The sequence below is a fragment of the Monodelphis domestica genome, chromosome 7 (assembly GCF_027887165.1).
Source record: "Monodelphis domestica isolate mMonDom1 chromosome 7, mMonDom1.pri, whole genome shotgun sequence".
NCBI lineage: Eukaryota > Metazoa > Chordata > Mammalia > Didelphimorphia > Didelphidae > Monodelphis > Monodelphis domestica.
This window is the reverse complement of record NC_077233.1, coordinates 209,975,625-209,998,514: the sequence shown is the minus strand read 5'-3', so window position 1 is coordinate 209,998,514 and position 22,890 is coordinate 209,975,625. Positions and strand designations below refer to the sequence as shown.

Below are 22,890 nucleotides of genomic sequence, written 5' to 3'. Positions count from 1 at the left end.
CAGATTGCTTACTTTCGGAGGCAGGGGGAGAGAATTTGGAACTCAAAAGGTTAGAAAATGAATGTTAAAAATTATTTTAACATGTAATTGGGGAAAAAATAAAATACAAGTATTCCTTCCATATTATGGGTGTTAGGGGCAGAGCACCCTCATGACCCGAAAGATCCATGTAAAATTTTTTGGCCCTTCCTTTGTATCCGGGAAGTCTAAATTTTTCATTTTACTTTTCTGGGGTATTTATAGTGAAAGAAATTGTGTATATTTAAGGTATCAAAAGATAAAATATTATTCAATACCATCCATATATTTTATGCATTTCTGGTTGTCTAAATTTTTTTCTGTGTCATCTGCTGGCCTTCACATGTAATATGTGGCTTCCACAAAATTCCCCCCAAATTCTCATTCAATTTCTTATGCCACCCTATGACATATCAAAACCGTGAGGGGGAAAGTTGCAGTGTGGAAGGGATACCTGTATTACTGAGCTATGACAAAAAAAAAAAGAGTGGCAAAGTGTGTAGACAATAGAGTGTGAAGGCATTTTTTTTCTTTCATGATTTTGCTGCCTGTGGGGTTTTAGAGTTTTGCTGTATAACATGTGATTATGTCTCAGCTCTTGCCACTTATTAGCCTCATCTTCAATGACAACTCCCTTGCTGAGTCTGAGACTATTTTCCCATTCTACAAAATGAGAGGTAGGGCTAGAAATGACTTCTAAGGTCCCAGGATTTGGTTTCAAATCTTGATTCTGCCATTTATTCTTTGTATGATGGAGCAAGTAACTTCATCTTTATGGGACTCAGTTTCCACATCTGTAAAATGAGGGAATTGTTAAAATGCTGTTATTAGAGGCAGTGATAAGAGTTTTAGGTCTATACCCCAAGGAGATATAAGAAAGGAGAAAAGGACCCATATGTACAAAAATACTTATAGCAGCTTTTTGGAGTGGAAACAAAAAGATACTCATCGATTGGGGAATGGCTGAACAAGTTGTGGTTTATAAATGTGATGGAATATGATTGTACTGTAAAAAATGATGAAAGAGAAAGATCCTGAAAAGCCTGGGAAGGCTCATATGAACTGACGTGAAGTGAACAGAACAGTTTATATAATAAAGACATTATAGGGCAGCTAAGTGGATAGAGAACCAGGTCTGAAGTCTGGAGGCCCTGGGTTCAAATCTTTTCTTTAGATATTTCCTAGCTGTGTGACCCTGGGCAAGTCACTGAACCCAAGTTGCATAGCCCTTATTGCTATTCTGTCTTGGAATTGACAGAAAGTATTGTTCCTAAGCCAGAAGGTAAGGATTTAGGAGGGAAAAAAGACCTTATTGTAAAGAGAAATAATTTTTAAGACTTTAGAACACTGATCGAAACAATCAGCAACTATAATTTCCCCCCCGCCTGACAAAGAGGTGATGGATTCAGAATGCTGATGAAGACAGATATGGTAATATATGCATAATAATTATATGTTGATTCAGCTAGGTGGCACAGTGGATAGTGGATAGGGCTTAGACTCAGGAAGACTCATCCAGCCTCAGGCATTTACTAGTCATATGAACCTGGGTAAGCCACTTAATGCTGTTTGCCTCAGTTTCCTCAGCTGTAAAATGTGCTGGAGAAGTAAATGGCAAACCTCTTTAATATCTTTGCTAAGAAAACCTCAAATGGGAAGTCATGAAGAGCCAGACACAACTGAAAAATGACTGAATAGATGAATTATTATATATTTTATATATGATTACTTACATATATAACCAATATGGGTCTGTCTCTGTTTTGTTTGTATTTGTTTGTAACAGGTTTTGTTTTGTTTCCTTTTTTTCCCCTGGGAATGGGGGGGAGGGGGAGAGAGAGAGACAGAGAGAGAGAGAGAGAGAGAGAGGGAGGGAGGGAAGGAGAGAGGGTGAGACAGAGAGACAGAGAGAAGGTGAATTTTTTTTTTTAAACCCTTACCTTCCGTCTTGGAGTCAATACTGTGTATTGGCTCCAAGGCAGAAGAGTGGTAAGGGCTAGGCAATGGGGGTTAAGTGACTTGCCCAGGGTCACACAGCTAGGAAGTGGCTGAGGCCGAATTTGAACCTAGGACCTCCTGTCTCTAGGCCTGACTCTCAATCCACTGAGCTACCCAGCTGCCCCCGAGAAGGTGAATTTTTGTTGATTAAAAGAAATAGAAATTTACTAGGGGTGTGTGTGTGTGTGTGTGTGTGTGTGTGTGTGTGTCTTTTTGTTAAAGAATGCCCTATCTAATTTGAGGAGGAAAGAGAGGGTGGGAAATACCTGAGAATCATAATGTAACAAACAAATGAATAATTTTTTTTAAATGTAACTAAAAATTTAGAGGCATTTAGGCTGTGTAGTGGCTAGAGACTTGGAGTCAGAAAGACTTATGGGCAAACCTGGCCTCAGGCACTTACTGGCTGTGTGACCTTGGAGAAGTCACATAACCCTTCTCACTCTCTAGTTCCTCATCTGTAAAATGGGGGTTTACATCATACCTACCCCAAAGAGTAGTTATGAGGAAGAAATGAGAGAATATTTGTAAAGGGCTTTGCAAACCTTAAGGCACTCTATTGTTGGTTGTTGTTTAGTCATTTCAGTCATATCTGACTCTTCATGACCCCATTAAGGGCTTTCTTGGCAAAGATAGAGGAGTGGTTGGCCATTTCCTTCTCCAGCTCATTTTACAGATGGGGAAACTGAGTGAGGAAAATGAATACTGAATTGTATTACTTAGTAATATTTCTAGTATGAAATCATTTCCCCACAGCCTCCCAAGGTCAGGCTGAAACTGCCCATTTCTAAGTTAATGTTGCGCCCAGCTTCCCAAGCTATCAAAGTGACCTTTTGTCTTTTGATAAGACCTCGAAAGAATTCCAGGCAGGGCCGCTGTACTTTGGCCCATTTGAAAGTAGGGTGGGCGGTCACCTGGTTGGTGATGATGTGTGCCGGCATTTTCCTCATTTAGGCAAGGGCCCGTCTCTCCCATGGTGAAGTCAGGAGAGAGCAGTTGAGGTCTCTAAGCCCACCTCCTCCTTAGCCATTTACCAATTAGAGATGTCTTAGGATGTCCAAGGGAGAGACTAAATAATAAATTGGATATATGGATTTGTGTGAAGAAACTCCCTGGTCTTCGATTGTTTAAGAGTCTCATAGACCAACAATTTATTGGTTAAATGCTAGCCTGATCAATACATTGATATTTTTATGCAAAAGACTTCTGTCTTAGAAGCAATAGTGTATGTAAGTTTCAAGGCAGAGGAACGGTAAAGGCTAGACAATGGGGGTTAAGTGACTTGCCCAGGGTCACACAGCTAAGACGTGTTGAAGATGGCTTTGAATTCAGGTCATCCTGGCTCCCAGCCTGGTGCTCTGTCTACTTCACCACCCAGCTGTCCAGGGTACCACATAGATTCTACTCATCATCCCCATTTCCTTAGTGAGAGTTCTGAAGCATAAACCGAGGAAACATCTTTCGGTGATTTCTTGGGTCCCCCTCAGCCCTGGGGTCTGACAAAGGTGCCTTTGATGGGAGGTCGGCACTTCAGCAGAGCTTTATAAGGCCCTCCGTGCCAGCCCTGCCCGGCCCTCACTGTCCAGACTCCAGCATTCAGCCTGAGAAAACGATCTCTCTTTCTCCGCATCAGCTGCAAGCAGGCTCCCTGGTCCTTGGGGCCTCTAACCACTGCTTTCCCTGAGTCTCAGTGAACCAAACAGGCGTGACTCAAGTCAGAGACCTCTTTGATTAGAGTCCTCTGGGCTAAGCACCATCAAGTTCCAGACACACATTAAAAACTAATGACTTCCCCTGTCACCCTTTGTCCAGTCATTCGCCTCCCTCCCCATCCTCCTCTGCCTGGCCCCCGCCGATTTCTCCAAGAGCAGAATACAAATCTAATTCTGAGGAAGAAGGAATTTAAGGAGCCCGAAATGTCCAATGGGCTGCATTTTCCCATCTGTTCTCGACCCCAAGTCTAAATGCCCCCTTTCAGGCAAGGGATAGAACTGCATGGTGGGCAGCGAGGTGGCACAGTGGATAGAGTACTGGGCTTAAAATCAAAGACTCATCTTCTGAACTCAAATCCAGCCTCAGACACTTACTAGCTGTGGGACCCTGGACAAGTCACCTCACCTTGTTTGCCTCAGTTTCCTCATCTGTAAAATGAGCTAGAGAAGGAAATGGCAAACTACTCCAGTATCTTCAACAAGAAAATTTCAAATGGTGTCATGAAGAGTCAGCCATGACTGAAAAATTACTAAAATGAATTGGGTCCCTGACTAGGATCATAATTCTAGAGCTGTAATGGACCTTGGAGGCCATCTAATCCACAACCCCCTCATTTTACAAGTGAAGAAACCGAGTCACCCAAGCCCTCTATGATTACATGAGGGATCAAGAATCAAAACTCCAATCACAAAGTACTGACATTTTAGATCTTCTTCCTTGAATCTTCTGTAGTGACTGCAGCACACACACACACACACACACACACACACACACACACACAGAGTGCCCCTGGCTATCAGGTGGGCCAGAAAATGTTCAAGCCTAAGCCAAATCAAGGCTACTAGTATGATCTAAGCAAACCTCTCAGTACCTCAGTTCCTTCATCTGTAAAATAAAGCATTAAATAGGGGACAGTTGGGTGGTTCAGTGTATTGAGACCCAAGTGAAAAGATGGGAGGTCCTGGGTTCAAATTTGACCTCAGATACTCCCTAGCTGTGTGACCCTAGAAAAATCACTTAACCCCCATTGCCTCGCCTTTACTGCTCTTTTGCCTTGAAGCCAGTATTCACTCCAAGACGGAAGGTAAGAGTTTTGTAAAGATAAAAAAATAAATAAATGACATATTAGATGAAACGATCTCTAAGATATCTTCTCCTTCTAAATTTATTACACTAGGAAATGGCCAAATTAAAAGTACAGAAGGGTGAGTCCGAGAGGTAGTTGAAAAGGACCTCAGAAACCATTTCATCTCGACATATTCTTTTGCCCATAAAGTCAGGCCCTGGGAAAGTAAATATGAGCAGTATGGTGATTCGAGTTGTAAGGAGCAGAGTCAGGACCAGAAATCTGGTCCTCTGACTTCAGAATCAGGTGTTCTTCGCCCTGTTCTGTCTGTTCTAGAGAAAAGATCTCTGGGAGGGCCCCCATCTCTGCTACCCACCCACTCATTAGTTCATTCATCCATCAAGAATTTCAGTAAACTCTTATGTACCAGGCATTGAGTCAGACAGTGAGAATCCAAAGAATGGATCAAAGCCTGTCTTAAGAAGCAGAGGAAACTACATCCACTTGTACAATAAACAAATACAAAGTTACTTGGGAGAAGGAGGTGGCCTTTAGCAACTGGGGAACAGGGATCATAAAGGATCTGTTAGGGGGCAGCTAAATGGCTCAGTGGACAGAGAGGCCAGGAGATGGGAGATCCTGGGTTCAAATATGGCCTCAGGCAGTTGCTAGATGTGTGACCTTGGGCAAGTCATTTAACCCCAACTATCTACCCCTTAATGCTCTTCTGCCTCAGAGCGGATAGTTATCAATTCTAAGACAGAAGATATGGATTTAAAAAAAAAAGAAGGAAAGCACACTGAAAAATGTAAATTGTAGTATATGTGTTGTGAGATTAAAAATTGTTAATATACTCTATAGCGATATTGGGGATAGGATGGATGGAGGGATGGAAAAAGGGGTATCGGAGAAGAAGTTGGTTTGGTAAATAGTTGGCTATAATCCCTGGAGACTTTCCCTCGCCCCAAACTGTGGAAGCTAAGACAGAAAAGAAGATCTCTACCAGCCCTCCCCACCTGGGAAAAATATGCAAAGTCTAGGCAGCCCACAAACCTCAGAACCAATGGCCCGCTTCCCTTCATAACTTCTGACCCACAATTTCTGGTTCTTGAAATTCAACTCACCATCTTCTCTCCCCTAATCTCCCACAAACCTGTTACCCATCACGTCTTTCTTATTTCTCCCAAATGGCACCATCGTGACCCAGCCTTGAAAGCCGGGAGTCATCCTTGACTCCTCCTTGACATCCTTATTCAAGTGTGTCATTAAGTCGTAACCCTCCCTGAGTAATTTTTCTCAACCCTTCATCTCCTTTCCACTCCCAGTGATACCACCCTAACTGGGACCTTTGGCACCTTTCACCGTATCTATAACAACAGCATAACAAATGTGTTGGTTTTTTTAAACCCTTACCTTCTGTCTTAGCATCAATACTGTGTATTGGTCCTAAAGCAGAAGCTTGGTAAGGGCTAGGCAATGAGGGGAAAGTGACTTGCCCAGGGTCCCCCAGCTGGGAAGTGTCTGAGGCCAAATTTGAACCCAGGATCTCCCATCTCTGGACCTGGCTCTCCATCCACTGAGCTACCCAGCTGCCCCCTTGGTTTATTTCTTTGTTGGTTATCTAGACTTAAGGAAGCAACTGGGGGAAAATGTTAATAATACTGGTTAATCTTAAAAGAATGCTGAACTTCTATCACCGCATCTTCCCTGCCCACCCCCAACAAAAGCTGCTAGTTAAACATTTGCCAGTGCCTTCCTGACCCTGTCTCTGTTCCTATCCCTGACTATCCTCTGGTATATCTTCTCCCATGTTTCTACACATAGAAATGTTTAAATCCTACCCTTTCTTCAAGGTCCAATTCAATTACTCCTGGTAACAAGAACAATTCCATCTTCCATCTCCACGGTATTTTTAAAATGTGCATCCATATACATCTATATTTATCTACATAGACCGTCTCTTTTCATCTCCATAACAAACTTGAAACACCGGGATGGATATTATTATACCTATTCTATAGGGGAGGAAACTGAGACCCTGCAAAGTTAAATCACTTACTCAAGATCACACACAGTCAGTAAGAGGCAGGACCCAGTCCTTGGATTTACTTCGTTCACGGCACTTTACCCAACTCACCCAACTCCTAAGTGACGTAGAATCTATAATGAGCACCCAATTAGTCATTGTGGAATTTTCTAATTGCTTCATAGGATCACAGAGATTTGGAAGAGACTTTTGAGATCATTTCACACTAAGCCTTCATTTTATAGACAAGGAAATTGGCGTTTTATAGACAAAGGAAATTGGTGTTGTTGTTGAGGCAAACAGGTCAAGTGACTCACCCAGGGCCACACAGCTAGTGTGTGAGGTCAGATTTGAACTCATGAAGATGAATCTTCCTGGTTCCAAGCCCAATGCTCTATCCTCTGCACCACCTAGCTGCCTTATGAATTGTCCTGCCCTTAGGTAAAATAGGTAACAAGCCTCAGAAATAGGATGCATTCATCCGAACTAACTAACTAGACTTTACCCAAGCCTGCGCCCCTGCTCTTGTCTCTAACACTATCCTGTAGGCACAGAGCTAGTCACACAGTAGACAAACTGAATTGCATGTCAGGTTCTGGCTTCCCAGGCAAGTGCCTGACCATCTATCCCCCTCTCAGCTTGTCAATCCAACTCTCTATCAAGCATCTGAAACTGGTCCAAGCAAGAAGGAGGGGCATCCGAGCTGAAAGAGCATCACCCTAAAAGGATCTAAGCCTCTGAATAGTCACGAGCCCGCCTGAAGGTAGCAGAGGAAAGGAGAGATTGCCCAGGTCTTTAGGAGGATATTCTAACACCGGCCCTTTTAGGATTAGGTTGGAAGGAAGGAAATCAGGAGATACCTTTTTTTTTTGGTGGCAAAAAAGTAAGGCTGTCTAGGTGGCTTTCCCTGTGTTTATGTCACCTATCTTATTGAATACTTCAGAACACCTAATGCTGAACTCATGGTGCCCAAGGACTTGGCACAGTGTATGCCAAAGGTCTGGGTAATAATGATTCTATTACTTATGAAGTCCTTCTTTAGATAATATTATTAAAAGTGCTTGGCACTGGTAGGTGCTTAAAAATGCTTACTTCCTCCATTTCTCCCTCCTTTTGTCTTCCTCCATCCTTTGCTCCTTCCTTCACTCCCTCCCTTCTTTCTTCCTTTCCTACCTCCTTCCTTCACTCCTTCTTTCGTTCCCTTTTCCCCTCCTTTTTTCCTCCTTCCTTCCTTTCCCTTCATCCCCCTCCCTTCCTTCCTTCTTTCCCTCATCCCCCCCTCCTCCCTCCCTCCCTCCCTTCCTTCCTTCTTTCCTTCCTCCCTCCCTCCCTTCCTTCCTTCCTTCCTTCCTTCCTTCCTTCCTTCCTTCCTTCCTTCCTTCCTTCCTTCCTTCCTTCCTTCCTTCCTTCCTTCCTTCCTTCCTTCCTTCCTTCCTTCCTTCCTTCCTTCCTTCCTTCCTTCCTTCCTTCCTTCCTTCCTCTCTCCCTTCCTCCCTCCCTCCCTTCCTTCCTTCCTTCCTTCCTTCCTTCCTTCCTTCCTTCCTTCCTTCCTTCCTTCCTTCCTTCCTTCCTTCCTTCCTTCCTTCCTTCCTTCCTTCCTCTCTCCCTCCCTCCCTCCCTCCCTTCCTTCCTTCCTTCCTTCCTTCCTTCCTTCCTCCCTCCCTCCCTCCCTCCCTCCCTCCCTCCCTTCCTTCCTTCCTTCCTTCTTCCTCCTTTCCTTCCTTCCTTCCTTCTTCCTTCCTTCCTTCCTTCCTTCCTTCCTTCCTTCCTTCCTTCCTTCCTTCCTTCCTTCCTTCCTTCCTTCCTTCCTTCCTTCCTTCCTTCCTTCCTTCCTTCCTTCCTTCCTTCCTTCCTTCCTTCCTTCCTTCCTTCCTTCCTTCCTTCCTTCCTTCCTTCCTTCCTTCCTTCCTTCCTTCCTTCCTTCCTTCCTTCCTTCCTTCCTTCCTTTCTTCTTCTCTTTAAGTGTGTGTCAGAAGCTTCAAGGCCCTGACTGGGGAAGCCAAGGAGAGAAATCATCTTCTTTAAATCAAAGGTTCTGGGAAACCTCTCTTTCTCTCTATAATAATAAGGAAGCTGTTCAATTAGGGAAAGCAATAAAAAACATTCATCCCCAGATGTAATTGCTCAGAACTCCCCTTCCCTTTCATTTAGTCTCATCGATCCTCTGGCCTCCTCAAAGATCCAAGCATTAACAGCGGCTCCCAGGGCCCCTGAAGAGACTAGTATGAAAGGGCTAAGCATTTGTCGGACATCTTCATCAGGAGCTGTTTGGCCTTAAAGCTTGAGATGTGAGCTTTAAACAAAGTAAGATCAGATGCTGCCCCACACTTAGGGGGAAAATGGAGGGAACTTCTGACCCTAAGCCCTGCCTCAGGCTCAGGCTGTCAATAACTTCTGGAAAGGTTTAGCTCAATTCTTAGATCATCGATCTATGATGGATCCCTCAGGGAAGAGAAAGGCTTGCCTTACCCTATAAAGTGATGGAAGCAGCACATGGACACGGCCTCCTCATGGATGTCTCTCTTCAGAGCCAGAATTTTCATTTGGGGAAACTAACTCAAGAATGTGATGCCTTCTTCTCAGCTGCTCCCCTTTCCCACTCATCCCAGGCCCTATGCCTTTATGGGATTTCCTTGTCAGAGAGAGTTATCTGGATCTTATATCTTTATAAAAGTTGTATTTTTATTTACAAAACTATGACCTTTCATCTTGGAACCAGTATTGGTTCCAAGACAGAAGAGTGATAACGGCTAGGCAATGGGGGTTAAGTGACTTGTCCAGGGTCACACAGCTAGAAAATGTCTGAGGCCAAATTTGAACCTAGGACTTTTCATCTCTAGGCCTGGCTCTCAATCCACTGAGCCACATAGAGGCCCCCCTAGATTTTATATCACAGAGTCACAACTTGGCCATTTATTGTCTTTGTGATCTTGGGTAAAGCACTTTGGCTCCACGGGCCTCAATTTTTCTCATTTATAAAATGGGAAAATTGGACTAGATGATCTCTAAGGTCCTTTCCAATTTTCTATGATTCTGTGAGCTGACATTTATTATCACCTAACTGCTATAAGGTCTACAAAGCACTTTATGAACATCGCCTCATTTGGTATTTACAACCCTGTAAAGTAAGTCCAATTATTATTATCATCCCCATTTCCCAAAGAAGGAAACTGAATCTGAGGGCGTTGTTTAAAAATCACTTGCCCAGGATCATGTAACCAGTTAGCATTTGGAGTGGGATTTGAACCCAAGTCTTTCTGACTCCAGTCTATTACATCAATCCCTCTCCCTGTACCATTTACATCTAGTCATTTACTACAAGGAGATCACTGACAAAAAAAAAAAAGGTTCTATACATTCCAAGATATTTATAGCAGTGCTTTTTGTGGTAGCAAAAGAAAGTAGATATTAGTCAATTGGGAAATGGCCAAATAGATTGTAGTCCATGAATGAGATGGAAATGACAAATATGATGACCTCAGAGAAGCATGGAATGATTTACATAAACTGATTCAGAGTGAAGTAAGCAGAGCCAAAAAAACAAAATCCACCGTCTATAACAATGTACTCAGAAATAACCACAAGACAATAAAAATGAATGTTGCAAAAATACAAGGAACAGGCTTCATCCTCATGAAAAGAAATGAGAAGAAATTTCCCCCTACCACCTCGCAGAGGTTGTGGGGAGGGGGAAGGTCTATAGTTGAGGAACATTGTATGATTATCAGATTAAAAAACATTTTTAAACCCTTACCTTCCATCTTGGAATCAATACTGTGTATTGGTTCCAAAGCAGAAGAGCAGTAAGGGCTAGGCAATGGGGGTGAAGTGACTTTCTCAGGGTCATACAGCTAGGAAGTGTCTGAGACCAGACTTGAACCCAGGACCTTCTGTCTCTAGGCCTGGCTCTCAATCCACTGAGCTACCCAGCTGCCCCCTCAATTATCAGATTTTTAAAAAATGTATCAGTTTTTATTTTGCCCTATTCCTCTTTTTCTTTAAACCTTACCTTTTGTCTTAGAATTGATACAAAATATCTGTTCTAATGCAGAAGAATGATAAAGGCTAAGCAATTCAAGTGACTTGACCAGGGTCACACAGCTAGGAAGTGTCTGAAATCAAAATTGAACCCAGGTCCTCCTGAATTCAAATCTGGCACTCTATTCACTTTGCCATCTAGCTGCCCCTTACTTTTTACTGTTTCTATAGCTATTTCTGATTCCCTCAGCTGAGAGTGATCCCCCCAAATTACCTTGTATTTATTCTGTATATATAATATTTGTACAAGTCATTTATCTCCCTGAATAGAATGTTAGCTCTTTAAGGGCAGGTTCATTTTTGTCTTTGTGCCCAAAACAGTGCCTGGAACATAGCAGACACTTACTAATGTGCTGATTGACTGGCAGCTTAGAGAGTTGCCCAGAGCAGAGGCATCAAACTCCCAGCCTAGCAAGTCCCAAAGCTCCAGTTTAAAATATAATTTGGAAATGTTTAATTAAACATAAATACAATACAACATAGATAATGTGAATTTGTGGTTTTCTATAAAAAAAGAAGACATCTGGTTTTATATGAATTTAAAAAACTCAACTTCTGACTTAGTATCAACTCTAAGACAGAAAAGTGTCAAGGGTTAGACAATGGGGGTGAAGGGACTTGCCTCGGCCATACAGCTAGGAACTAAATGTTTGAGGCCAGATTTGAACAGAAGACCTCTGGACTCCAGACCTGGCATTCTCTCCACTGTGCTACCTAGATGATCTGTTTCTATTTGAATTTAACACCACTGAAGAACAATGAGAAGTTAACTGAAAAATGAAGTGATATATAAGCTCACACAGTCAGTGTCTGCTAGACTCAGCGTTTGAACCCAGGATTTCTTAATTCCCAGACTGGTTCTACCAGACATGTTCTGGAGTCAAGTGAGTAGATAAATTCACAGTGTGAGCATTTGCACTTCAAAAAATCAGCAAAAGCTACAAATCAGTGTCTTGTTGATAATTTTGTTCATTGTCTTGACTTCAGAAAGTGATGGAGAAGATGTTAAAAATACAGATTAAACTTAAAAGGGAGTCGGTTGTTAAACATTTGCCCATACAGCCTTAGCTCAATCTGTTATGCCTACCCCAGTTGCCTTAACCAACTTCAGGAACCATATTTCAGAGCCCAACCCGGGTAAGCCCTGCAGGTAGGAAAATGCTTTGTCATTTGTAATCTGATTACCAGTTCCTAAAGAACTAAAGAACAACAGAACACATTGTACCCGCAGACTGTACTGTGGGGAATTTCATCTCTCTGGGATGATCCAGAGAGTACTTTAGACATGATGGATCCTCAGGGTCACCATTCATTCAAAAAACCAGCCAAACAAAACCCAGCAGAGGGCTTTGCAGCAGACAGGTGCTCCAGGCAATAAAAAATTTAGATAAGAAATGATTGCTTTCTGTTATTGTCAGTTTCCGAAAGGACTTGGCTTGTGATTTCTTTTGGTCTAAAGAACTCCTAAAAGAGGAAACTCTCTCAACCAATACTTTCTCTGAAATTTATAATCTGAGTGTTACTAAGGTCACACAGCCAGTCGGAATGCATCATGGTTGGACTTGAACTCAGATCTTCCTGGTTTCAGGGGCAGCTCGCTATCCACTGTATCACACTACCTCACTAGTGAGGGGGGAATCAGTTACAAATGGACGTTGATAGCACCCCAAATTACATGACGGGCACCTTAGAGAGGGTCAAAGCAAAGTGGTAAGTTTTCATCCATTTGGGGAGTGATCAAGGAGAAGAGGCAGGACTTTAAAGGATTTGCAAGAATTCAATAGGTAAAGATGATGGTGAGAGAAAGCATTCAAGACATGTGGCCCAGGGGATAGACCTCCAGGCTGGCAGTTGGGAGATCTTGGGTTCAAATCTGGCCTCAGATACTCACTCCCTGTGTGACCTTGGGCACATTTAGCACTCTGGACCTGGCTCTTAGACCACCGAGCCATCTAGCTGCCCCCAGGAATAGACCTTTTAATGGTGGAATTTTAGGCAGCATAAATAGATAGATAAGTAGATAATAATATAATAAATAGATAAATAGAAACATGTTAATGCCCCTCAAATAATACCAGATCAAAATAAAAATAATTCCTCCCATGTATAGGATGCTTTAAAGTTTGCAAAGCACTTAATATTGATCCTCACCATAACCCTGGGAGACATGCCATTATTATTCCCATTTTACAGATGGGGACAGAGAAATTGAAACAAAAGTGTGAGGAGTCAAGTAGAAAACTGTTATTGGCTGGGATGAGTATGGGAGGGGACTGAGGAAAGGCTTCCTGTGAAGGAGGTGATCATTGGAGTTATAGGCTTGGAGTCAGGAGGACCTGGGTTCAAATGTGACCTCAGACACTTACTAGGAAAAGGAGGAACATTCCAGGCACAGAGAACCACTGAGGCAAAAGCATTTTCAGGGAAATAGTTATTCATCTGGGCCATGCTATGGAGGAAAGATTTGTGGGGGCACCTGAGTCTATGGAAAGAGAGCTCCAAAGCTGGAAGGCTTCCGGGTATGAGGCAGGAAGGAACCGTCCTGGGGAATGGGAGAAACATGGTAAACCTATGGAGACAGCCAATGTCAATGTCCCAGATTGCCTCTGGAGGCGTCAGGCGAATAGCCTTCACCGCCCAGAGAACCCAGGCTCCGGCAGCAAGGAAGGGACTTGCCAGTAAGTAGGCCAGCAGCTGCCTGGCCCCCGAATGAATGGCTGGGGGCTGGGAAGGGGTACAAGGCAGCGTGTTTGTGCCCCGCTCTTTGCTAAGGTGCCCGGGATGCTGTCGGAAAGCTGTTGCTAAGAGCAGGGACCCAGGAGTTCTCTCCGGCACGGTACCCTTGGGAAAACACCGTCCCCTCCTTTTCATCCCCAGCTATGGCAAAGGACCTCACCTTCTTTCCCATGACGGGACTCGGCCTAAAGGTGAAAGGCAGGCCTTGGGAAAGGTTGACCACTAGCCCCCTTCCCACTCTCCAAACTGGGCTGCGCCCCACCTCCCCTCCATCTCCCTCCCTGGCAGGCTGGCACTGAGTGACATCTCAGGGAAAATATATAGATTTTTTTTTCCATTTCGTAGATATGACTTTATTTTGGGTGGAGAGAATTCTCATGGGGAGGAAAATGGAGGCACAAAGGCAACCGCATGGATAATCCCAAAGGAGGGAGGTGATGAGGGTGAAGGGGCAGGCCAAGAGTGAAGAAGCAAGGGAAGGCTGGGGGGCCTACACGCCATAGGGTCAGGAAGGAGCAGGAGTGCGCCCTCCCAAGGAGTTTCCTGCTACCAAAAAGGCCGCATCCTTTAAGGTTCCTGATTCGATAATACCCCCCAGACTCCAGTCCCTGCTCTGACACTCACTTCTGACACCATAAGCAAACGGAAGGTCCATTTCCTCCAGGGAGTCCTCCCAGACAGATTAGAGGATAACCTTCCTCCATCTAGCCTGTAGGCTTTTACACACACACACACACACACACACACACACACACACACACACACATACACACATACACACACACACTCCTACTGTTTATGGATTGTCAGAATTGGAAATGAACTTAGAACACAGAATTACTATTAGCAGAGAGAGAAGAAACTTAGAATTTAAAATACAGAATGTCAGTGTTGAAAAGGACTTTAGAACATAAAACATCAGAGCTGAAAGGGCCCTTAGAACATAGAATGATCAGGGCTGAGAGAAGTCTAAGAAACACAGAATACCAGAGCTAAAAGTGCTCTCAGAACACAGAATATAGAATGTTCAGGGATGGGAGGGGTCTTAGGAACACAGAACGCCAGAACCAAAATTGCTCTTAGAACACAGAATATAGAATGTTCAGGCTGGGAGGGGTCTTAGGAACACAGAACGCCAGAACCAAAATTGCTCTTAGAACACAGAATATAGAATGTTCAGGAATGGGAGGGGTCTTAGGAACACAGAATACTAGAACTAAAAGTGCCTTTAGAACACAGAATATAGAATGTTCAGGCTGGGAGGGGTCTTAGGAACACAGAACGCCAGAACCAAAATTGTTCTTAGAACACAGAATATAGAATATTCAGGAATGGGAGGGGTCTTAGGAACACAGAACGCCAGAACCAAAATTGCTCTTAGAACACAGAATATAGAATGTTCAGGCTGGGAGGGGTCTTAGGAACACAGAATACCAGAGCTAAATTTGCTCTTAGAACACAGAATATAGAATGTTCAGGAATGGGAGGGGTCTTAGGAACACAGAATACCAGACCTAAAAGTGCTATTAGAACACAGAATATAGAATGTTCAGGCTGGGAGGGGTCTTAGGAACACAGAACGCCAGAACCAAAATTGCTCTTAGAACACAGAATATAGAATGTTCAGGAATGGGAGGGGTCTTAGGAACACAGAACACCAGAACCAAAATTGCTCTTAGAACACAGAATATAGAATGTTCAGGCTGGGAGGGGTCTTAGGAACACAGAACGCCAGAACCAAAATTGTTCTTAGAACACAGAATATAGAATATTCAGGAATGGGAGGGGTCTTAGGAACACAGAATACTAGAACTAAAAGTGCCTTTAGAACACAGAATATAGAATATTCAGGGATGGGAGGGGTCTTAGGAACACAGAATACCAGAGCTAAATTTGCTCTTAGAACACAGAATATAGAATGTTCAGGAATGGGAGGGGTCTTAGGAACACAGAATACCAGAGCTAAATTTGCTCTTAGAACACAGAATATAGAATGTTCAGGAATGGGAGGGGTCTTAGGAACACAGAATGCCAGAACAAAAATTGCTCTTAGAACACAGAATATAGAATGTTCAGGAATGGGAGGGGTCTTAGGAACACAGAACGCCAGAACCAAAATTGCTCTTAGAACACAGAATATAGAATGTTCAGGCTGGGAGGGGTCTTAGGAACACAGAACGCCAGAACCAAAATTGTTCTTAGAACACAGAATATAGAATATTCAGGAATGGGAGGGGTCTTAGGAACACAGAATACTAGAACTAAAAGTGCCTTTAGAACACAGAATATAGAATATTCAGGGATGGGAGGGGTCTTAGGAACACAGAATACCAGAGCTAAATTTGCTCTTAGAACACAGAATATAGAATGTTCAGGAATGGGAGGGGTCTTAGGAACACAGAATACCAGAGCTAAAAGTGCTATTAGAACACAGAATATAGAATGTTCAGGCTGGGAGGGGTCTTAGGAACACAGAACGCCAGAACCAAAATTGCTCTTAGAACACAGAATATAGAATGTTCAGGAATGGGAGGGGTCTTAGGAACACAGAACACCAGAACCAAAATTGCTCTTAGAACACAGAATATAGAATGTTGAGGCTGGGAGGGGTCTTAGGAACACAGAACACCAGAACCAAAATTGCTCTTAGAACACAGAATATAGAATGTTCAGGCTGGGAGGGGTCTTAGGAACACAGAACGCCAGAACCAAAATTGCTCTTAGAACACAGAATATAGAATGTTCAGGCTGGGAGGGGTCTTAGGAACACAGAATACCGGCACCAAAATTGCTCTTAGAACACAGAATATAGAATGTTCAGGAATGGGAGGGGTCTTAGGAACACAGAACGCCAGAACCAAAATTGCTCTTAGAACACAGAATATAGAATGTTCAGGCTGGGAGGGGTCTTAGGAACACAGAATACCAGCACCAAAATTGCTCTTAGAACATAGAATATAGAATGTTCAGGAATGGGAGGGGTCTTAGGAACACAGAACGCCAGAACCAAAATTGCTCTTAGAACACAGAATATAGAATGTTCAGGCTGGGAGGGGTTTTAGAAACACAGAATGCCAGAACCAAAATTGCTCTTAGAACACAGAATATAGAATGTTCAGGCTGGGAGGGGTCTTAGGAACACAGAATACCAGAGCTAAATTTGCTCTTAGAACACAGAATATAGAATGTTGAGGCTGGGAGGGGTCTTAGGAACACAGAACACCAGAACCAAAATTGCTCTTAGAACACAGAATATAGAATGTTCAGGCTGGGAGGGGTCTTAGGAACACAGAACGCCAGAACCAAAATTGCTCTTAGAACACAGAATATAGAATGTTCAGGCTGGGAGGGGTCTTAGGAACACAGAATACCGGCACCAAAATTGCTCTTAGAACACAGAATATAGAATGTTCAGGAATGGGAGGGGTCTTAGGAACACAGAACGCCAGAACCAAAATTGCTCTTAGAACACAGAATATAGAATGTTCAGGCTGGGAGGGGTCTTAGGAACACAGAATACCAGCACCAAAATTGCTCTTAGAACATAGAATATAGAATGTTCAGGAATGGGAGGGGTCTTAGGAACACAGAACGCCAGAACCAAAATTGCTCTTAGAACACAGAATATAGAATGTTCAGGCTGGGAGGGGTTTTAGAAACACAGAATGCCAGAACCAAAATTGCTCTTAGAACACAGAATATAGAATGTTCAGGCTGGGAGGGGTCTTAGGAACACAGAATACCAGAGCTAAATTTGCTCTTAGAACACAGAATATAGAATGTTCAGGCTGGGAGGGGTCTTAGGAACACAGAACGCCGGAACCAAAATTGCTCTTAGAACACAGAATATAGAATATTCAGGAATGGGAGGGGTCTTAGGAACACAGAATACTAGAACTAAAAGTGCCTTTAGAACACAGAATATAGAATATTCAGGGATGGGAGGGGTCTTAGGAACACAGAATACCAGAGCTAAATTTGCTCTTAGAACACAGAATATAGAATGTTCAGGAATGGGAGGGGTCTTAGGAACACAGAATACCAGAGCTAAATTTGCTCTTAGAACACAGAATATAGAATGTTCAGGAATGGGAGGGGTCTTAGGAACACAGAATACCAGAGCTAAAAGTGCTATTAGAACACAGAATATAGAATGTTCAGGCTGGGAGGGGTCTTAGGAACACAGAACGCCAGAACCAAAATTGCTCTTAGAACACAGAATATAGAATGTTCAGGAATGGGAGGGGTCTTAGGAACACAGAACACCAGAACCAAAATTGCTCTTAGAACACAGAATATAGAATGTTGAGGCTGGGAGGGGTCTTAGGAACACAGAACACCAGAACCAAAATTGCTCTTAGAACACAGAATATAGAATGTTCAGGAATGGGAGGGGTCTTAGGAACACAGAACACCAGAACCAAAATTGCTCTTAGAACACAGAATATAGAATGTTCAGGAATGGGAGGGGTCTTAGGAACACAGAATACTAGAACTAAAAGTGCCTTTAGAACACAGAATATAGAATGTTCAGGCTGGGAGGGGTCTTAGGAACACAGAACGCCAGAACCAAAATTGTTCTTAGAACACAGAATATAGAATATTCAGGAATGGGAGGGGTCTTAGGAACACAGAACGCCAGAACCAAAATTGCTCTTAGAACACAGAATATAGAATGTTCAGGCTGGGAGGGGTCTTAGGAACACAGAATACCAGAGCTAAATTTGCTCTTAGAACACAGAATATAGAATGTTCAGGAATGGGAGGGGTCTTAGGAACACAGAACGCCAGAACCAAAATTGCTCTTAGAACACAGAATATAGAATGTTCAGGCTGGGAGGGGTCTTAGGAACACAGAATACCGGCACCAAAATTGCTCTTAGAACACAGAATATAGAATGTTCAGGCTGGGAGGGGTCTTAGGAACACAGAACGCCAGAACCAAAATTGCTCTTAGAACACAGAAGAACCAAAATTGCTCTTAGAACACAGAATAAAGAATGTTCAGGCTGGGAGGGGTCTTAGGAACACAGAACACAGGACATCAGAGCCGGAGGGAACCCTAGAACAAAGTATCTCTCCGGAAAGGGATTTGAGAGACCTAGTTCAATCCTGTCATTTCACAGAAGAAGAAACAGGTCCTTGGAGAAGGGAGGGAGAAGCAATGGGAGATGGAATGTCTCCCAAGAAAGGAGGGGAGAGGAAATGGCTCTGGCTTCCTGGGGATGAGAGGAGAAGGAATGACTCAGAGATGGGGCACTGAAGCCTCCTCAGAGGGCATCCTACAATCTTGCTTCATGTCCGGACGATCGCTGGGTGGAAGTACTTTGGGCATATTCGTAACTTCACTGCCCAGGAGCTGGATTTGGGGTCTGCCTTAAATGGAAAGTCTGCTCAATCGAGCCACCATTGTCCTAGTCGCCCAGTCGGACCCAGGGCGGTAGATCAAGGATAGAAAGCAGCAGGCAGGGGGCTTGAGCCCTCCTTGGCTCTGACTTCTCATTAAAACGTTGCTCCTTCTCCCTTTGGTGTCACATTCTTCTCCCTCTTGTGGTCAGCAGGGGGTCTGACCGTCTTTTCCCTGGGATGGAAGTGCTGTCATCTGAGAAAGTCCTCACAATAAGATAAATGTCAGCATTTCCATGAGAGCCCCTGCAGGGAAGGCACATGTCTGTCTGCCTGAAAACAGACTGGAGGCTGCCTGGAGGCGATGGGGATACCCTGTCCCAAGTGACCTGGTCCCTTGCAGGCGTGCAGGTAGAGCCCACTGGTTAAGCCTATTGATGGGTTTGTCTTTCTCCCAACTCCCCGGGTTTTGCCCAAGCTCTTTCCCCATTTGCTCCCTCTTCCTGCTCTTCAGCCTCGGCTAGGGCTTCCCTGGCCTCTTTCAAGACTCGGCTCAAATCCCCCACCTTGTGCGGGACACCGATCCTCGTTTGGCCTGCTCCGTTCTTGAGGGATTGGTGCTGGCGCTCTGAGATGAGCTCCCACTTACACTCGTGTGTGCGTGTGTCTAAATAAATATACACGTGTATAAAGAAGCATATTCTCATATATACAATGTACACGCATGCATGCAAGCAAACATGGAGAAATATATAGACATTGTGTGTATATATGTACATTATATATGTAAAATATGACATGTAAGAATATATGTAAATAAATGTTTTGAACTCCTTTGGCAAGATGCTGAAGCCAGGGGGTCCCTTCTCAGAATAATGTTTTTATAAAAATAAAATAAGGATTACCAGTGATATAGAAATAGCTTTTATTTTTATTTTTTTGAAAATTGTTACCTTTTGTCTCAGAATCAATACCAAGTTATGGGTGCCAAAGAAAAAGAGCAACAAAGGCTTAGCAAATGAAATTAAGAGACTTGCTCAGGGTCACACAGCTAGGAAGTGTCACATTTGAACCCAGGACTTGCCATCAAATCTAAGTCATCTAACTGCCCCATAAAAAAGATAAAAAAAAATGGTTCACAAGGGGCATCTGGGTGGCTCAGTGAATGGAGAGCCAGGTCTAGAAACTGGAAGTCCTGGGAAAATCTGGCCTCAGACCCTGGGCAAGTCACTTAACCCCCACTGCCTAGCCCTTGCCTCGATTCGCCTTGGAACCAGTACATAGTATTGATTCTAAGGCAGAAGGTAAGGTGTTTTTTTTTTTAAATGGTTCATAGACCTGAAGGTAAAACCCCCTGGACTATCTAGAATCCATATTTATCTATTTTATTATTGATATTATTATTACTAATTTATTTTTAACCTTTATTTTTCTATCTTTAGAAACCTTTCCAGCTCTAACTTTTTATCAATCTGTGATTCATTGAGGGTAAGGATATATACATACATGGAGATATAGTTATGTATTTATATCTAAGTCTGGATAGAGGGGGGAGGAGCACATAGTGCTGTTCTGGACCTGGAGTCAGAAGCTCATGTTCCGGAGTTCAGATCCAATTTCAGACACTTACTAGCTTCATGACCCTGGGTGAATCACTTTACCCTGTTTGCCTCAGTCTTCTCCTCTGGAAAATGGGCTGGAGAAGGGCATGGCCAAACATCCCAGTATCTTTCCTAAGACAACCCCAAATAGGGTCACAAAGAGTCAGATACGACTGAAAAACAACTGAACAACCACAGCAAAGGTACATGTCTATATGTCTCCACCTCTACCTTGCTTGTACTTCTTGGTCTACATGTTGTCTCTCCCTTTAGGCTGGGAGCTCTGTGAGGGCAGGGTCTGTTTTTATTTTGTTTTGTGTCTCACACTTGGAAAGACTGATTCTGAAAATGGGGAACCAGAACCAGGGACTTTGACTTCCTCTGACCTCTCCATCCAAAGTTCCTCTCTTTTGGTATGCTTCTCCCTAGACGTAGCTCTCACAGTGGCATCACCTTTCAGGAATCAGAGACTCGGAAAATGTGAGACCTGGAAAAGATTCTAAAGATCAATGAAATCAGGGATTTCTGGGTCTCTGAACTTGTCATTTTGTTGTTTTTATTTTAAAACTATTTCAATATCATTGGCTTCCTTAAAAATTAAAAAAAAAAAACACTTTAACATCCCAATTTGGAACTAGGCCCAAAGGCCACTAAAAGACTGTCTGCCCTTTGGTCCAGCCACAGCACTGCTGGGTTTGTACCCCAAAGAAATAATAAGGAAAAAGACTTGTACAAGAATATTCATAGCTGCACTCTTTGTGGTGGCCAAAAATTGGAAAATGAGGGGATGCCCTTCAATTGGGGAATGGCCGAACAAATTGTGGTATATGTTGGTGATGGAATACTATTGTGCTAAAAGGAATAATAAAGTGGAGGAATTCCATGGAGACTGGAACAACCTCCAGGAAGTGATGCAGAGTGAAAGGAGCAGAACCAGGAAAACATTGTACACAGAGAATGATATACTGTGGTACAATCGAATGTAATGGACTTCTCCATTAGTGGCAATTCAGTGACCCAGGACAATTCTGAGGGACTTATGAGAAAGATACTATCCATATCCAGAGGAAGAACCGTGGGAGCAGAAACACAGAAGAAAAACAACTGGTTGATCACATGGTCAGTGGGGATATGATTGGGGATGTAGACTCTAAGCAATCACCCTAATGCAAATATGGATAATATGGAAGGAAATAGGTTTTGATCAATGACACATGTAAAACCCAGTGGAATTGCTCATTGGTTATGGGAGGGGGGATGGAGGGGAAAGAATATGAACCATGTAACCATGGAAAAATATTCTTAATTAATTAAATAAATTAAAAGCCAAAAAAACAAACTTTACTAAGTATTGACTCCAAGTAAGAGCAGCCAGAGCAAGGCCTTGGGGGTTTAAGTGACTTAGAACCACACAGCTCTACAATCTGAGGTCACATTTGAACCCAGGACCTCCAGTGTCTAGGTATGGCTCTCGATCTACCAAGTCCCCTAACTGCCCCGCATTGGTTTTCTTTTAATCCTTATATTTTATTTTATTCATTTGAAAATATTATTCAGAGCAGCTAGGTGACTCAGTGGATAGAGTGCCAGGCCCGGAGTCAGGAGGGTCTTGGGTTCAAATCTGCTTCAGATACTTCCTAGCTATGTCACTCTTCATCCCAACTGCAATAGCCCTTACTGTTCTTCTGTCTTAGAATAGATACTTAATATAGATGAGTTTTTAAAAAATAACATTATTATGAGAAGAGGCCCATTGGCTTCACCAGACTGCCAAAGGAGTTTGCAACACAAAAATTCAATTGGTTATTGATTGAATTAATAAATATTTATGAGGCTCCTATTATGTTCCAAGAACTGTATGAAGTGCTGATTGTACAAAAAAAAAAAAGAAGCAAAAGATGGCCCCTACCCTCAAGGAGCTTCCAATCCAAAGGAAGAGCTAAAAAAAAAAAGGGTTAAGAATCTTTTTAAGAACCATGGAGGCCCAAACCCCCAATTTACAAGTAGAGAAATTAAGGCTAAGACTATTTCGCAGCTAATTAGTATATAATAAACAGGTGCTTAATTGGTGATTTGCTGAATGTTTGTGACACACCATTAGCGGTTCACAGAATTTAGAATTTTAAAGGACTTTAGAGAAAACCTAATCCAGACTTTTCATCCTAGGAAAACACATCTCAGAAAGAACCTGGGCCAGGGCAGCATCCTAGAGAGAGCATCAGGCTTGGAGTCAGGAGGACCTGAGTTCAAATTTGGCTTTAGACAATTCCTTAATTATGTGATCCTGGGCGAGTCGCTTCACCCCAATTGCCTAGTCCTTGCTAATTTTCTGTCTTATTTTTTAATTT

The 22,890-nt window shown here is 43.0% G+C and overlaps 1 protein-coding gene across 2 annotated transcripts in view; it reads right to left on the bottom strand.

The window, feature by feature from the left end:
- Positions 1-22,890, bottom strand: part of LOC100012029 (potassium inwardly rectifying channel subfamily J member 12) — a 126,590-nt gene that overhangs the window by 52,873 nt on the left and 50,827 nt on the right. The window contains exon 1 of one of the 2 annotated variants that reach the window (XM_056806426.1): positions 7,139-7,988. The exons of the other annotated variant lie outside the window; for it this stretch is intronic. Within the exon in view, the coding sequence (XP_056662404.1) occupies positions 7,139-7,298 (160 nt within the window). The 5' untranslated portion in view covers positions 7,299-7,988. Of the gene's footprint in view, positions 1-7,138; positions 7,989-22,890 lie in introns of those variants that run through there. 2 annotated transcript variants of the gene reach the window in all.